The sequence below is a fragment of the Anomaloglossus baeobatrachus genome, chromosome 4 (assembly GCF_048569485.1).
Source record: "Anomaloglossus baeobatrachus isolate aAnoBae1 chromosome 4, aAnoBae1.hap1, whole genome shotgun sequence".
In the NCBI taxonomy this organism is placed as follows: domain Eukaryota; kingdom Metazoa; phylum Chordata; class Amphibia; order Anura; family Aromobatidae; genus Anomaloglossus; species Anomaloglossus baeobatrachus.
Window position 1 is genome coordinate 703180226 of NC_134356.1, and position 18832 is coordinate 703199057.

At 46.6% G+C, this 18832-nt stretch overlaps 1 protein-coding gene across 2 annotated transcripts in view; it reads right to left on the reverse strand.

Annotated features, from left to right (window-relative positions):
- The window catches only part of NLGN2 (neuroligin 2), a 214415-nt gene that overhangs the window by 66670 nt on the left and 128913 nt on the right, over positions 1-18832 (reverse strand). For both annotated transcript variants that reach the window (XM_075346761.1, XM_075346760.1), the window contains 2 exons: positions 15129-15278; positions 14628-14813 (listed from right to left, as the gene is read on the reverse strand). In XM_075346761.1, coding sequence (XP_075202876.1) covers positions 14628-14813; positions 15129-15278 — 336 coding nt within the window. The remainder of the gene's footprint in view (positions 1-14627; positions 14814-15128; positions 15279-18832) is intronic.

The following is an 18832-nucleotide window of genomic DNA, read 5'->3' on the forward strand; positions in this document are numbered from 1 at the left end:
AATAGACACATCATGTTTCCTAGCTATGGATAGATAAAATCATAATAGGAAACATGATGGTAATTTCTTCCGCATGGGAGGCTGTTGTGAATTCGTTTTCCAGTTTGGGGCTCTCTCTTGTGGTCAGTGCTGGTGGTGCAGTTGATGTGTGGAATGGAAGCGACACACCTGCAGAGGACTGGCAATCAGGGTCAGATTGAGCTATTTAACTTAGTAGCCTTCTCTTGTTTCTTGCCGGTGGTTAATTGCTCCTGTGTGTTAAGGACATTCTGTAACCAGCTCTGCTCACTTCCAGAACTCTCAGATAAATAGTCTTTGTACCTCTGCTGTTTGTTTTCCAGCTTGTGTTTTATTTCTGCTTTGATACTATGCATGATTCCTATTTTGTCTGTGTGGAGTTCATGGTGGAATGGGATCATTCCCTGCTGGGAGTGTCTGTATACTTAGCTCCATCATTCTGCAAGGTATTGTGTTTGTCATGCTTGGTATTATTCAGTCCCTCATCTGTATTAGTGTTTTTGGATCCCAGTAACATCTGAGTGCTGATACAGTGGGGGAGAGGTTGTGTGACATCAGGATTTTTCCATATCTGTAGTGCTGGTATTTATTAGGGTTTTTACGGCTGCAGATAGTTGCTCCTTCCTATCCTTTCCTGTAAAGATAGTTTAGGCCTCATCTTTGCTGAATCTGTCTTTTCTGGCTTTGTATTGTGTTTTTCTATATCACCGTTGCCTTTACATGTGGGGGCTATCTATCTATCTTTGGGGACTGCTCCGAGGCAGATTAGTTTTCTTATATTTCTATCTGTGAGATTATTTAGTTCTCCGGCTGTGTTGAGGCGTCCAGGTCATCGTAGGCTCGTCCCACGGCTACTGTTAGTTGTGTGTCAGGATTAGGTCTGCAGTCCGTTAAGGTTCCAGCCAATCTGTTACCTTTTGGGATTCCGCATTTTTTGATCCTCCTCGGTCCCTAAATCTGCAATTCCAGTATTTTCTTGAACCTGAAGACACATCCCATGTACAGCCCTGTCATAGGATACCAGGTGGGCCGTATGTGGGTGGTACATGGGTTATTAAAAACCAAAGTGGACATTTTGGAGGGGTTCTTCTCAGGAGAGGTCACGTCCAGTAAATGTGTGGGGAGTACCAAGGAAACCATTAGCTTCACAGCGCTTTCCCTGTGCCGATCCAGCACCAGGTCTAATCATAATGAAAAAGGTAATTGATTCATATGTACATCTGCTTGCACCTATATCTTACTTGTATCTGCATTTCTGACCAATATATCTGTACATGTCTTGTGTATATAGTGTATTATCTAGTGTGCCCTTAAGGTGATTAAATATATAATTTAATCTTGGGCTATTTCTTTTATCTCGATCCACGAATCTCATATCTGTGGACTCGGTTAGTATTACACGCTACCTGGGCTGGTTTCTGGCCCGATATGATCCTGATAACGGACCAGGCCTATATCTAACGAGGAACTGGTCGCAGTACTACCAAGCTGGCAGGGCCCTGCTTCATTGGGGCTAGTGAAAAGGGTCTGTCGGCCGGTCGAGGTTGTGAGTTAGTGGGGTGTTATGCCGGAGGTTGCGTGGACCACTCTGTCTCCCTCCTTGTGCCCCCTGTGCCCACGTGGACAGGGGATGTCAGTGTAACACTGCACCAAGTGGATCTTATGTACCCCTGGGGGCGTGGAGCGTCACGTGTTGGTGGAAGTGACGAGGCCAGATCGCTTGGCTGTGACGTATTAGAGACGTCATTGTGGGGCCGCGAGGTACGGTTTCGTGACAGATTGAGGAGCAGTGAGTTGATGTCTGCGTGACCCCCTGGCTGGTCATCACTGGCTCCATACAAACACCGGATAGGTTCCATACAGGCTCCGTGAAGACTCCATAAAAACTCCATGCAAGCTCCATACAGGCGCCATACAGGCTTCATATAGGCTCCATACAGGCCCCATACAGGCTCCATACAGGCCCCATACAGGCTCCATACAGGCCCCATACAGGCCCCATACAGGCCCCATACAGGCTCCATACAGGCTCCATACAGGCCCCATACAGGCTCCATACAGGCCACATACAGGCCCCATACAGGCTCCATACAGGCCCCATACAGGCCCCATACAGGCTCCATACAGGCCCCATACAGGCCCCATACAGGCCCCATACAGGCTCCATACAGGCCCCATACAGGCCCCATACAGGCTCCATACAGGCCCCATACAGGCTCCATACAGGCCCCATACAGGCCCCATACAGGCTCCATACAGGCTCCATACAGGCCCCATACAGGCTCCATACAAGCTCCATACAGGCCCCATACAGGCTCCATACAGGCTCCGTGAAGACTCCATAAAAACTCCATGCAAGCTCCATACAGGCTCCATACAGGCTCCATACAGGCCCCATACAGGCTCCATACAGGCCCCATACAGGCCCCATACAGGCTCCATACAGGCTCCATACAGGCCCCATACAGGCTCCATACAGGCCCCATACAGGCCCCATACAGGCACCATACAGGCCCCATACAGGCTCCATACAGGCTCCATACAGGCCCCATACAGGCCCCATACAGGCCCCATACAGGCTCCATACAGGCCCCATACAGGCCCCATACAGACTCCATACAGGCCCCATACAGGCCCCATACAGGCCCCATACAAGCCCCATACAGGCCCCATACAGGCTCCATACAGGCCCCATACAGGCCCCATACAGACTCCATACAGGCTCCATACAGGCTCCATACAGGCCCCATACAGGCCCCATACAGGCCCCATACAAGCCCCATACAGGCTCCATACAGGCTCCATACAGGCCCCATACAGGCCCCATACAGGCCCCATACAAGCCCCATACAGGCCCCATACAGGCTCCATACAGGCCCCATACAGGCCCCATACAGACTCCATACAGGCTCCATACAGGCTCCATACAGGCCCCATACAGGCCCCATACAGGCCCCATACATATGGAACCTCTCCATATTGAGTGGAAGAAGAACTGGTGATTTAGGGGTCCAGATTTCATATAGTTCATATAAAGTTGAAACCAGAAGTTTCCCTCCGCTCTCTATACAGACACATCTGCAGGTTTTCCCTCCGCTCTCTATACAGACACATCTGCAGGTTTTTCCCTGCACTCTCTATACAGACAGATCTGCAGGTTTTCCCCTCCGCTCTCTATACAGACAGATCTGCAGGTTTTTCCCTCCGCTTTCTATACAGACAGATCTGCAGGTTTTTCCCTCCGCTCTCTATACAGACACATCTGCAGGTTTTCCCCTCCATTCTCTATACAGACACATCTGCAGGTTTTTCCCTGTGCTCTCTATACAGACACATCTGCAGGTTTTCCCCTCCGCTCTCTATACAGACAGATCTGCAGGTTTTTCCCTCCGCTCTCTATACAGACACATCTGCAGGTTTTCCCTCCGCTCTCTATACAGACACATCTGCAGATTTTTTCCCTCCACTCTCTATACAGACACATCTGCAGGTTTTTCCCTCCGCTCTCTATACAGACACATCTGCAGGTTTTTCCCTCCGCTCTATATACAGACACATCTGCAGATTTTTCCCTCCGCTCTCTATACAGACACATCTACAGGTTTTTCCCTCCGCTCTCTATACAGACACATCTACAGGTTTTTCCTTCGCTCTCTATACAGACACATCTGCAGGTTTTCCCCTCCGCTCTCTATACAGACACATCTGCAGGTTTTCCCCTCCGCTCTCTATACAGACACATCTGCAGGTTTTTCCCTCCGCTCTCTATACAGACACATCTACAGGTTTTTCCTTCGCTCTCTATACAGACACATCTGCAGGTTTTCCCCTCCACTCTCTATACAGACACATCTGCATGTTTTCTCACCGCTCTCTATACAGACACATCTGCAGGTTTTCCCTGCGCTCTCTATACAGACAGATCTGCAGGTTTTTCCCTCCGCTCTCTATACAGACACATCTGTAGGTTTTTCCCTCCGCTCTCTATACAGACACATCTGCAGGTTTTTCCCTCCGCTCTCTATACAGACAGATCTGCAGGTTTTTCCCTCCGCTCTCTATACAGACACATGTGCAGGTTTTTCCCTGCACTCTCTATACAGACACATCTGCAGGTTTTTCCCTCCGCTCTCTATACAGGCACATCTGCAGGTTTTTCTCTCCGCTCTCTATACAGACATATCTGCAGGTTTTTCCCTCCGCTCTCTATACAGACACATCTGCAGGTTTTTCCCTCCGCTCTCTATACAGACAGATCTGCAGGTTTTTCCCTCCGCTCTCTATACAGACACATCTGCAGGTTTTCCCTCCGCTCTCTATACAGACACATCTGCAGGTTTTTCCCTCCGCTCTCTATACAGACAGATCTGCAGGTTTTTCCCTCCGCTCTCTATACAGACACATGTGCAGGTTTTTCCCTGCACTCTCTATACAGACACATCTGCAGGTTTTTCCCTCCGCTCTCTATACAGGCACATCTGCAGGTTTTTCTCTCCGCTCTCTATACAGACATATCTGCAGGTTTTTCCCTCCGCTCTCTATACAGACACATCTGCAGGTTTTTCCCTCCGCTCTCTATACAGACAGATCTGCAGGTTTTTCCCTCCGCTCTCTATACAGACACATCTGCAGGTTTTCCCTCCGTTCTCTATACAGACACATCTGCAGGTTTTCCCCTCCACTCTCTATACAGACACATCTGCAGTTTTTTTCCCTCCGCTCTCTATACAGACACATCTGCAGGTTTTTCCCTGCGCTCTCTATACAGACAGATCTGCAGGTTTTTCCCTGCGCTCTCTATACAGACACATCTGCAGGTTTTTCCCTCCGCTCTCTATACAGACACATCTGCAGGTTTTCCCTCCGTTCTCTATACAGACACATCTGCAGGTTTTCCCCTCCACTCTCTATACAGACACATCTGCAGGTTTTCCCTCCGCTCTCTATACAGACACATCTGCAGATTTTTTCCCTCCACTCTCTATACAGACACATCTGCAGGTTTTTCCCTCCGCTCTCTATACAGACACATCTGCAGGTTTTTCCCTCCGCTCTATATACAGACACATCTGCAGATTTTTCCCTCCGCTCTCTATACAGACACATCTGCAGGTTTTTCCCTCTGCTCTCTATACAGACACATCTACAGGTTTTCCTCCGCTCTCTATACAGACACATCTGCAGGTTTTCCCCTCCACTCTCTATACAGACACATCTGCAGGTTTCTCCCTCCGCTCTCTATACAGACACATCTGCAGGTTTTTCCCTCCGCTCTCTATACAGACAGATCTGCAGGTTTTTCCCTCCGCTCTCTATACAGACACATGTGCAGGTTTTTCCCTGCACTCTCTATACAGACACATCTGCAGGTTTTTCTCTCCGCTCTCTATACAGACATATCTGCAGGTTTTTCCCTCCGCTCTCTATACAGACAGATCTGCAGGTTTTTCCCTCTGCTCTCTATACAGACACATCTGCAGGTTTTCCCTCCGTTCTCTATACAGACACATCTGCAGGTTTTCCCCTCCACTCTCTATACAGACACATCTGCATGTTTTCCCTCCGCTCTCTATACAGACACATCTGCAGTTTTTTCCCTCCGCTCTCTATACAGACACATCTGCAGGTTTTTCCCTGCGCTCTCTATACAGACAGATCTGCAGGTTTTTCCCTCCGCTCTCTATACAGACACATCTGCAGGTTTTTCCCTCCGCTCTCTATACAGACACATCTGCAGGTTTTTCCCTGCACTCTCTATACAGACACATCTGCAGGTTTTTCCCTGCACTCTCTATACAGACACATCTGCAGGTTTTTCCCTCCGCTCTCTATACAGACACATCTGCAGGTTTTTCCCTCCGTTCTCTATACAGACACATCTGCAGATTTTTCCCTCCGCTCTCTATACAGACACATCTGCAGGTTTTTCCCTCCGCTCTCTATACAGACACATCTACATGTTTTTCCTCCGCTCTCTATACAGACACATCTGCAGGTTTTCCCCTCCACTCTCTATACAGACACATCTGCATGTTTTCTCTCCTCTCTCTATACAGACACATGTGCAGGTTTTTCCCTGCACTCTCTATACAGACACATCTGCAGGTTTTTCCCTCCGCTCTCTATACAGACACATCTGCAGGTTTTTCCCTCCGCTCTCTATACAGACAGATCTGCAGGTTTTTCCCTCCGCTCTCTATACAGACACATCTGCAGGTTTTTCCCTTTGCTCTCTATACAGACACATCTGCAGGTTTTTCTCTTTACTCACTATAAAGTCACATCTGCAGATCTGTCTGTATAGAGAGCAGAGGGAAAAACCTGCAGATGTGTCTATATACAGAGTAGATTGAAACTTCTGGTGTTGCTGCATTTGATGTCCATGTGCTATAGAGGTTGGGGGTGTCCGCACTGTTGGGGTGCGGAGTAGTCGGCATGCTGCAGCTCATCGTCACTGATCACTTTGTCAGCTGGTGGAGCAGACCGCCATCGAGGGTGCTTGGCCGCTTATTGAAATGACAATAGGATCAGACAAATCAGTGATCTTCTAATATTACCCATGTGTCCTCCTCCTGCTGGAATGGTGCCAGACCCAGACTTGGGTTTCGCCGCTAGCCTTCATCAGGGGGCGTCACACCTGATAAATGGTCCACCAGCCAATCAGTGAATAGGAAATAATTACACCCATTCGGACAGAATATGTAAATCATGTGAGCACATGGAATTGACATTAGGTGGTGGACAAATGCAGTGGCGTGAATAAGTGTTTGCCCCCTCGTGATTTCTTATTGTTTTGTTTCTCGCACTTATATGTTTCAGATCATAAAATAAGTGTAAATATTACACAGATAACACAAGTAACACAAGATGCAGATTATAAATGAAGGACTTTATTATTAAGGGAAAATAAACCCAAACCTCCGGGCCCCGAGTGAAGGTGATTTCCCTATAACTGCTGGGGCCGCTCTTAGCAGCAACAACTGCAATCCAGCGTTAGCGATAACCGGCAATGAGTCTTTTAGCTCTGGAGGAATTTTGGCCGCTCATCTTTGCAGAATTGTTGTAATTCAGCCCCTTGGGAGGGTTTCCGCCTTCTTAAGGTCCGTTCACGGCATCTCAATCGGATTAAGGTCAGGACTTTGACCAGGCCACTCCAAAGTCTCCATTTTGTCTTTCTTAAGCCATTCAGTGGTGGACACACATCAAGTCTTCCAGGTCCTGAAGCAGCAAAACAGCCCCCGACCTTCACACTGCCACCACCATACTTTACTGTGGGTATGAAATGCTGTTACTTCTACACGGATGTAATGGGATATTCACCTTCCATAAAGTTTAGCTTTTGTCTCCTCAGTCCAAAGAGTATTCTCCAAAAAGTCTTGGGGAACATCAAGATGTTTTCTGGCAAAACTGAGACGATCCTTTATGTTCTTTTTGCTCAGTGGTTTTCGTCATGGAGCTCTGCCATGTCGGCCATTTTTGCCCGTCTCTTTTTTATGGTGGAGTCATGACCACTGACCTTAGCTGAGGCAAGCGAGGCCTTCGGTTCTTTGGATGTTGTTGTGGGGTATTTTGTGACCTCTTTGATGAGTTGTTGCTGCACTCTTGGGGTAATTTTGGTTGGTCGGCCACTGCTGGGAAGGGTCACCTCTCTTCCATGTTTTTATCATTTGTGGATAATGGCCCTCACTGTGGTTCGCTGGATGTGAAAGCTTTAGAAATGACTTTAGAACCATTTCCAAACAATAGATCTCAATTGCTTTGCATCTAATTTGCTCCTGAATCTCCGTGAATCGCGGCATAATGTTTAGCTTTTGAGGATCTTTTGGTCTACACCACTTTGTCAGGCAGGTCCTATTTAAGTGATTTCTTGATTGAGAACAGATGTGGCAGTAATCAGGCCGGGGTGCGGCAAAGGGAAATTGAACTCAGTTAATATATGTTTTAAGGGCAGGGGGGCAATCACTTTTGCACACAGGGCCCTGATTTTGTTTTTCCCTTAATATTAAAGACCTTCATTTATAAACTGAATATTTTTGTGTTATTTTATTTACATTTATTTGATGATCTGAAATAGTTAAGTGTGAGACACATAGAAAAGCATAAGAAATCACGAAGGGGGCAAACACTTTTTCACACCATTGTATATAAAGCATATACAATCAGTGTGTATATATGGCTATTTATGTTAATATCTGCACAATAATAAATATAAAATACATAAGTAAAAAATATTAAATAATAAATGAAGAAATAAATGATGAGGGTGATGAATTATTAAACATGTGACATGTTCATATGTAGGTCGATGTGTGACGGAAGAACAGGAGAAACATTATCAATAGTGATGGGTGATCCCGACCTGTAAAGATCGGTGATTGTACCGGTCACATAGTGATCATGTACACGATCCTGATCATGAGCTTTCCTGAGAAGCTCATGTTACAGATCGGGTCAGGGGCTGTAAAAAAAGCGATGTAGCAGAGCTGCAGTGGCTCTCTCTGCTCTTTACTACTGTGTCTGTACAGAGCGATGTAGCAGAGCTGCAGTGGCTCTCTCTCTGCTTTTCACTACTGTGTCTGTACAGAGCGATGTAGCAGAGCTGCAGTGGCTCTCTCTGCTTTTCACTACTGTGTCTGTACAGAGCGATGTAGCAGAGCTGCAGTGGCTCTCTCTGCTTTTCACTACTGTGTCTGTACAGAGCGATGAAGCAGAGCTGACATTACTGTAACTGTGGATTACGTTGGACTAAGGATTTTTTAAAATAAAGATGGAGTCCCTAAATGTTTTTTTTGTTTTATTTCTAATAAAAAAAAATTTCTCTGTGTTGTGTTTTTTTTTACTGTTTACTAGAAATTCATGGTGGCCATATCTAATTTGGCGTGACACCCTGAATTTCGGGCTTAGTACCATCTGAGAGTACAAAGCTGGTATTAACCCCTTTATTACCCAGCGTGCCACCGCCACCAGGGCCACTGAATGAGCCAGGTAAAGCATCTGGAAATGGTGCTAAAAAACAATGCGGAGAATCCCAGCCCCCAGCTGCCTGGCTTTACCTTGGCTGGCAATCAAAATACAGGGAAGCCCATTCATTTTTTTTTATTTTAAAAAAAATGAAAAAAAAAATGCGTGGGCTTCCGCTATATTTTGATCACCAGTCAGGTATAGCCAGGCAGCTGGGGGCTGGGATTCTCGGCAGCCCGCAGCAGCCCCTGGAAATGGCACATTTTTTCTTAGCACCATTTCTAAGCACTTTACCCGTCTCAACCAGTGGCTCTGGTGACGATGGCACGCTGGGTAATAAAGGGGTTAATACCAGCCTTGTATTCTCAGAGGATACTAAGCCCGAAATTCATGGTGTCACGCCAAATTAGACATGGCCACCATGAATTTATAGTAAACAATAAAAAAACACAGAGACATTTTTTTTTTTATTAGAAATAAAAAAAAACAAAAACATTTACAGACTCCATCTTTATTATAAAAACAATCCTTAGTCCGACATAATTCACAGTTACAGTAATGTCAGCTCTGCTTCATCACTCTGTGCACAGACAGTCTATACAAAGTGAGAGTCAGAGAGCATTGTCAGCTCTGCTACATCGCTCTGTACAGAGCGAGAAGCAGGCTGACAGAGACGGTATGACTTGAGATGTCTCGCATTGCATCACCCCGCACGGCCTGACAATCTCCGGACAGGAGTGCCTCAGCTGCATGGAAATATATGCAGCTGACCCGCTCCTGTGGGGAAATTGTGCGCCGTAATGCGACATTTGCACAGTGACAGTCAAAGTTCAGTTAAAAGGACCTTCGATGACGTCATAGTCATGTGACCAGTCTGTAAGCCAATGTCTGTACAACATTCACACCAGACTGGTCACATGGCTATGACGTCATTGAAGGTCCTGTAAGTTAGTGCTGGTTACCGGCGGCACAGCAATGATCGGACTCAGAAGCAGAAGCGGCTGGGAGACAGAGTCTGCAGGACGCGTCGTGGGACATGTAAGTATAATGATAATGTTTATTATTAACTATATTCTTCATTTTACAGCTCCCCCGCCCCATCCCATAACAGTAAAGCCCGAGATTGGTGATCGGACACAAGATCATGTTATCTCGATTCCAATCTCGATCTTTACAAAATGATCGGGCGAGGCTCCCGATCCCGAACATCGAGGGGATCGCCCTCTACTAATTATCAACAATTAGATCCCAAGTATAAGGTGGATATATGTATATTATAGTACAAGCACAGTCCGGGTAACACATAGAGGTATCCATTAATGCATGAGTTATCAAGGAGGACGCTTATGGTGGCTCCCGGAAAAGCTCGGTGAACAGTGAATATTGTATATATATTTAGAATTAGGTGTATTGGAATCGGAAAGGAATAGGTCCCTCTCCCACAGCTCCTGGAATAGGTTAGAGTACGAGGGGCACAAGAGAACGGATCATCTTACCTACAAGACACCTATTACATAAAATGTATGGCCTACACATAGAGGAAAATACGCTACTTGTAACTATGCAGAGTCACTATTCACAAACATAAAGCTTCAGACTTTGGGCTACCTCATTTTTTTGCATGAACAACGGTGACACAAATCATGTGGAGTTAATTTTACAACTATTGCAGTTTGTAATGTCACACAACTTTTTTGGAGTCAATGGATCCTTCTATGTGTAATTCCGGGGTACCGCAATGGGGACGGCATCTACCCCTTCTTACGCCTTACGCCAACCTGTTCCTGGAGCAAGGGGCGAGGGATCTATTCCTTTGCAATTCCAATGCGTTAATGGACTGTGTGATATATTTGGGCATTTTCTTCATTTGGCAAGGCACTCCACATGTGCTCAAGTCTTTCAGTGATTATCCTGAATGTGAATGGTTTCAACATTTATCTCACATTCAGATACAAGCTTTTTTGGATGTAACTATGAAGCGTGATTCCTCTCATTGTCTACAGACGGACATGTATAGTAAGGAGAGCACGGTGAATTAATTTTACATGCCTTTACGCGCCATTATACATTTTGCACCATCTTCAAAGGTTTCCATCAATACCTATGGGACAATTTCTGCTCATGAGAAGAATCTGCTCCACTGATGCCGATTCTGAGAAACGGGCTGGTGAGTTAAGCAAATGCTTTCACGACCATGGATACAGCTATAGGGCCATTAATAAAGCTTACTACAGTGCAGTTAATGTGAATCGCTGGCAGTTACTATATTCCACCACCAAGTGCTGCTAAAACAACAAGGAGAGATGTACTACCATCAGCCATGCACATGTATAAGATACAGGGAGCAGGAGGAGACCTGGTCAGGAGAAGGTCCGAGGTCAGAAGCCAGGAGGTAACGACAAAGTCAGGGGGGGCGGGCAGAGCAGAGCCAACTACAGTCCAGGGTCGAGACGCCAAGATCAGATAACTGTACACAAACGGGAGCCAAGAGCACTTACTGTGGAACCAGGAAATACGACTGGCGATGTCTCTATTCCTGCAGCCTCTGTCGCTCTGTTTGTGGACCAGGTTTTATATTTTTTCTCCTTATGGATCGGTATGTATTCCCTGTGTACATTTACCTCTTCAGTATATATGTGACCAGTTCCCTTCTCTGTAATTCACGCACTGATACACCAAATTGTGGATATAACCAATATGAACGGTTCACCGCAATTCTCCGGGAGCCACCATGAGTGTCCGCCTTCTCGGTGACGCGAGCGTTAATGGATAGCCTCTGTGTGTTATCCGGACTGTGCTTGTACTATACATATATCCATCGTATACTTGGGATCATGGTGGATAACGGTTCTCCTGTTCTTCCGTCACACGATACACAATCACTTACACATATTAACACGTCACGTAATCCGTCACCATCGTTATTCATTTCATCTTCATTTATTATTTACTTATGTATTTTATATTTATTATCGTGCATATAGTAACACAATTACCATATACACTGACATTTTCACATAATGTATACATTAGTTTTTGGTGAAAGCTATATATGTTTGTCTACCATCATAATTAAAATATATGTATATTGCATGTGTTCACATGATGTATATATTGTCAGAATGGGTGTAATTATTTCCTTTTCACCAATTGGCTGGTAGACCATTTATCAGGTGTGACGCCCCCAGATGAAGGCTAGTGGCGAAACCTGAGTCTGGCTCTAGCCCTTTTCCGGCAGGAGTAGGACAACATGGATAACATTAGAAAATCAATTGTTTTGTCTGATCCTATTGTCATTCTTTTGTTGTTCTCCCTTGTTCAGTGCCTCATGTGAATGGTTTTCTTTTGCTATGCCTCTAGGCTGGAGAGTTTTGGTCAGTTTTTGTGCTTTCAGTGATTTATATCATTGTATTCTGTGTCCCTACACATGTCCTGCTATCGCCTCCTTGTCACATCCCCACCAGAGTCCGCTCCAGCGATTTCTGCTTCGGTCACCAGGCGCCACCGTATTCCCACCATGGACTGTGCTGGTGATAGGAGTCAGTGCCAGTGCCTCAGGTGGGCGCAGGCTCCGCTCATCCACTAAGTTGGGTTTCCCTGCGATCTACAGTACCACTGGCTGACTGTAGGTGGCGTATGTCTTCCAGCTGAAGTTACCATCATTCAGCTACAACCAATGGGAAGACACCACTCCCTTCATATTCCCCCTCCTGTCTGCTGACCACTGACAGCGATAGTTTTGTATTCTTGCTTTCTGGTTCCCGCTCTGTTCTGAATAGTGATCCCTGTGTTTTGACCTCTGCCTGTTCTCTGACTATCCTCCTGCTGCCGTATTTGTACTTTGCTAACAGTTCCGGTTTTGACCTCTGCCTGGTTTCCTGACTACGTCCTTGTCTGCCGATTTTGTCCCTGTTCTGTATCTCTTGGTTTGACCCTGCCTGACTACTACTCTCCTCTGGACTGCAGTCTTCCACAGGTAGCGATCTCCGGGGCCCTGTGTAATTCCAAATTCTTGTATAGGGGGTAAAAGGTTTCAAGGTTCTGGGGGTCCTGCTTTGTGAGCGGCTTTCCTCTGGCCTGTCTGTGACAGCCCGTCTGAGTCTGTGGATCCAGGCAGGAGTTACACTAGAATGGTAAATAGGATGAATCTATAAGGCCACATGGCTTCATCATAACTTGGGAAGGGAAAAAGAGCTAGCACTCTAAACTGCATCTGCCCACTGTTCAGCTACGATGGGTTATCTGATGGAGAGCAGACAGAGTCTGAACAAAAGGCTCGGAGGTGACACTTTCACCCCTGTGTGGAGAACTCTTCTCCTGTTCAAAAGACCCATAGTAGACAGGAGGGCACCGGATTCCAGATGTAAATATTTGGGTTTTGTGTAACAGGCGTAGGTCCTGTAGTTATGAGAGACACATTTTCAACATCATGATCCTGAGGGGAATGAAATTCATATTCTTGAATGTCAGTGCGATGTGCACATCAGTCCCGAATATTGGCCAGATGGATGACATTGTATATGCCGTATTTTCAATCAATTGAAAGCTAAAATCATGATAGGAAATATGGCATTCATTTCTTCCTTCTGGGACCTTCAGGGGAGCAGATATCTTGAATATTGGGGATTCCATAATTTTTGAGAGCCGCATCCTATGACCAGCTCCATCTGAGGTCACCAAGGGGAGGTATGTGTGAGTGACTGATAACTAATAAGTGCAGATTCTGCATTATAATGATCGCTCAGTGCTGGAATATGCAGCTCACAGTAGGATTGTTCTATTTTTTCCAATTGGAGAGATTAACTCATTACAACATTAGTGTACTTTTGTTTTGTTTATTCCTTTTATGTTATTGTATATACTGTATTGTTTTATCCACTTTGTTATATTTTAGAATATTTTTGCAAGCACTGCCTACTTTTCATATTAAACATATAATATTTAATAGCTTTGTTCCTCTTGCTCTAAAAAACGCATCTCTGAAGCCTTGTGAGGCCAAACGTTACCAGTAATGCGCATCCAATTGGCCTGCATGAACAACTAGTGGTGGCAGCTGGTTTTCTTGGGTTACTGTGGAGCCTGGCCGTGACCGTACCGAAGTGCATATATACTGTATATATATTCCATACATTGGAATCGGGTGTATATACTATACACTCACTGTGAGTTCAACAGTATTTGGCCCAGCAGCCAACGCCTCGTCCTTCAGTCGTCAATCAATTGTGTTTTGTCCTGACGATATGAGGTAGCAGAGTGCAATTTGTGGCAAGTTCGTGGCATCGGTGGGATATCTGTGTGATCCGGTGAGATATCTATGTGATCTCCTTGGCTAGACTCTGACAAATTGGTGGGAGAGGAGAGATCTCTGCGTGATCTCCCCAGCTGTCCCCTGACAATTGGTGGCAGTGGCTGGATGCCACTGACTGTCCCCTGACACTGCACCACCTCCACTGCATGGATGGACTGAAACCCTGTGCGTGCGCAGAACATCCTTTCTTTGGGCATTGGCCTGAGCGATGTTCTGCACTGGAATGTGTCGATCGACGCCTGCGCAGAGGAGCCAGCGCAGTCCTTCAATGCAGTGAGCGGCAGAGTCGGGGTATTGCTGACACAAATGACAATGTTACACTTTTGAGGCTAGTGCTGACCTTCAGAGTGGTGGGAGAGGATGAGAAGGCTGACACACGAGGCTCCAGCTCCTGACCCAAAGATGGTGATTCTCTCAGGATCTCCTCCAAAATGGCCAATGTTTTCCTCCAGCCACCGCAAGGCCTGAATCTGGTCCAGAAGGCCGTAATTACCTTTGGCTGCCGGGTCTCCTGTACTTAAAAAGCCTAAGAGATAACGAAGAGATCAGAGTAAGTCATCACCCCCTTACATGCACCGGTCACATTAATCATTGGGGCTGAAAGGGTCTACATTCTGCAGGAAATGGTCCTGATAGCGAGAGGGGGCGACACTGCTCCCAGGTATTGCCCAGAGGATGGGGCACAAGGGGACCTAAGAGGAAGCAGAAGCTGTGCCATATCTCCATCACTGGGCTCCCACCCAGACACACGGCACGATGGTGCTAGGACAAGAAGGTGAACACCAGAGAAGTAGACCCCGAATATGGAAGAATCGGGAAGACCTCCAGAACAGTGACGTACCGAGAACTCCCAGTCTGTAGTTCATAGTGACCACAATCACATTGCCGTAGGCGGCAAGGACACTACCGTCAAACATGTTCCCCGTCCCCTCCATGTAGGATCCGCCATGGATGAACATCATTACCGGCTTCTTCCCACTGTCCCGAATATCTGCAAAGTACAGACAAAAAGAGGTCAAAAGGTGGTCAGCAAGTCAGCATCAGTCTAACTCCATGGTAATCTGCTAATCCCTACACAGAGATCCATAGAAATCGACTAATCCCATACAGAGATCCATAGTAATCTACTAATCCCATACAGAGATCTATAAGAATCTACTATCCCTACACAGAGAACCATAGTAATGTACTATTCCTACACAGAGATCCATAGTAATCTACTAATCCCATACAGAGATCCATAGTAATCTACTAATCCCTACACAGATATCCATAGTAAACTACTAAACCCATAGAGAGATTCATAGTAATCTACTAATCCTTACACAGAGATCCATAGTAATCTATTAATCCCTACACAGAGTGGATCTCTGTTTAGAGTTTAGTATATTACTATGGATCCCTAAGTGCGGGTAGTAGATTACAATGGATTAGTAATCTACTATCCATGCACAGCCTTTGGTCTGCCTCTGGGGTTTTTTCCCCTATGTTCTAGCTGTGGAGCCTTTTCCCCATGGTCTTTCTGTAGGGCCTCTCCCTCTTGTTCTAACTGTAAGGCCTTTCCCCCCATGTTCTAGCTCTTGGGCCTATTCTCCCATGGTCTGCCTGTATGCACTTTCGCCCCATGTTCTATCTGTCGGACCTTTATCCCTATGTTCTAGCAGTGGATCCTTTTCCCCATGGTCTGTTGGGTCTTTTCCTCTATGTTTTAGCTGTGCGGCTTTTTCTCCCATGATCTTCCTGTAGGGCGTTTTTCCCCATGTTCTAGCTGTAGGGCCTTTCCTCATGTTCTAGCTGTGGGGCCTTTTCCGCTATGGTTTGGCTGTAGTATCGTTTCTCCATGATTTGGCTGTTGGGCTTGTTCTCCTATGGACTGTCTGTAGGGCCTTTTCCCCATGGTCTGGCTGTAGGACCTTTTCCCCTATGTTCTAGCAGTGGATCCTTTTCCCCATGGTCTGTTGGGCCTTTTCCCCTATGTTTTAGCTGTGCGGCTTTTTCTCCCATGATCTTCCTGTAGGGCCTTTTCCTCATGTTCTAGCTGTAGGGCCTTTTCCTCATGTTCTAGCTGTGGGGCCTTTTCTGCTATGGTTTGGCTGTAGTATCATTTCTCCATGATTTGGCTGTTGGGCTTTTTCTCCTATGGACTGTCTGTAAGGCCTTTTCCCCATGGTCTGGCTGTAGGACCTTTTCCCCTATGTTCTAGCTGTGGGGCCTTTTTTCTATGGTTTGGCTATGGGCGCCTGTTCTTGTTTTTGTTTTTTTCTAGCTGTAGGGCTTTTTCCTTATGTTTTATGGATCCTTTTCCCCTATAGTATGGCTGTAGTATCTTTTCTCCATGGTTTGGCTCTTGGGCCTTTTCACCAATGGTCTGGCTGTGCAGCCTTTTTCCCTGTGGTCTGGTAGTTGGACCTTTTACCTCATGGTTTGGCTCTAGGGCATTTTACCCCATGGTTTGGCTGTAAGGCTTTTTCTCTAATGTTCTAGCGGTGGGTCCTTTTCCCATGGTCTCGCTATATGGCATTTTTCCTATGGTCTGGCTGTAGGGCTTTTTCCTCTATGGTCCTGCTGTAGGGCCTTTTCCTCCAAGGTGTGGCTGTAGGGCCTTCTCCCCTATGTTCCAGCTATAGGGCCTATGGACTAGCTATGGGGTCATTCCTCTGATGGTCTGCTGTAGGGCCTTTTCCCCACTGGTTTGCTTTAGGGCCTTTTCTCCACGTTTTAACTGTGGGGCCTTTTCCCCGATGATCTGGATCTAAGGCCTTATTTTCCCTATTTTCTGGCTGAGGGGTATTTTACCCATGTTCTAGCTGTAGGGCCTTTTCCCCTATGTTTTAACCGGTGGGCCTTTTCTCTCTATGTTCTACCTGTGGGGCTTATGCCCCATGGTGTCCTTGGCCTTTTTCCCTATCTGTTCTGGCTGTAAAGCCTTTTCCCCAATGATCCAGCTGTAGGCCTTTTACCCCATGTTCTAGCTGCCTGGCCTTTTATCCTATGTTCTGGCTGCAAAGCCTTTTCTCTTATGGTCTGGCTGTAGGGCCTTCCCCCTTATGTTCTAGCTGTGGGGTCTTTTGCCCATGTTTTTGGGCCTTTTCCCCATGGTCTGTCTGTGGGGCCTTTTCCCCATGGTCTGTCTGTGGAGCCTTTTCCCTTATATTTTAGCTGTGAGGTTTCCCCTATAGTCTGTCTGTAGGGCCTTTTCCCTTTGGTTTGGCTGCAGGGCCTTTGCCCCATGTTCTAGCTGTGGGGCATTTTCCCCATGATATTCTTGCTTTTGGGCCTTTCTTCCCTATAGTCTGGCTGTAGGCCTTTTTCATCATGATCTGGCTACAGATCTTATAGCTGTAGGGCCTTTTTCCCCATGTTCTAGATGTTTTCTCCTATGGTCTGGCTGCAGGGCCTTTTCCCCTTGGCCTGGCTTCAGGGCCTTTTCCCCTTGGTCTGGCTTTAGGTCCTTTCTCCCATGGTCTTCCTGTAGGGCCTTTTCCCCATGGTCTGCCTGTAGGGCCTTTTCCCCATGGTCTGGCTGCAGGGCCTTTTCTCCATGGTCTGACTGCAGGGCCTTTTCCCCATGGTCCTGCTGTAGGGCCTTTTCCCTTATGTTCTAGCTGTAGGGCTGTCATCCTATGTTCTAGCTTTAGGGACTTTTTCCTCTTGTTCTAGCTGTAAGGCCTTTCCCCCCATGTACTAACTGTGGAGGCTTTCCCTTTGGTCTTTCTGTAGGGCCTTTTCCCCATGTTCTAGTTGTAGGCCCTTTTCTCCTATGGTCTGGTTGTAGAGCCTTTTTCACTTGGTCTTTCTGTAGGGCCTTTTCCCCCATGTTCAAGCTGTAGGGCCCTTTCCTCCATTGTCTGATTGTAGGGTCTTTCCCCATTAGTCTTTCTGTAGGACCTTTTCCCTTATGTTCTAGTTGTAGGGCCTTTCCCCCTATGTTCTAGCTGTAGGGCCTTTTCCCTCTTGTTCTAGCTGTAGGGCCTTTTCCCCCTTGTTCTAGCTGTAGGGCCTTTTCCCCCATGTACTAGCTGTGGAGACTTTTCCCTTTGGTCTTTCTGCAGGGCCTTTTCCCCATGTTCTAGTTGTAGGGCATTTTCTCCTATGCTCTGGTTGCAGAGCCTTTTTCCCTTGGTCTTTCAGTAGGGCCTTTTCCCCTATGGTCTGGTTGTGGGGCCTTTTACCCTTGGTCTGGCTGTAGAGCCTTTTCCCCATGGTCTAGCTGTAGGGCCTTTTCCCCATGGTCTAGCTGCATGGCCTTTCCCCCTTGTTCTAGTTGTAGAGCCTTCCCACCCTGTCTGATTGTAGGGCCTTTTTCCCTTGGTCTTTCTGTAGGGCCTTTTGCCCCTTGATCTAGTTGTAGGACCTTTTCCCCCACTGTCTGATTGTAGTGCCTTTTTCTCCTATGGTCTGGTTGTAGGGCCTTTTCCCCCATGTTCTAGGTGTCGGGCCTTTCCCCCCCCATGTTCTAGCTGTAGGGCCTTTTCACCCATTGTCTGGTTGTAGGGCCTTTTCCCCTTGGTCTTTCTGTAGGGCCTTTTCCCTTATGTTCTAGCT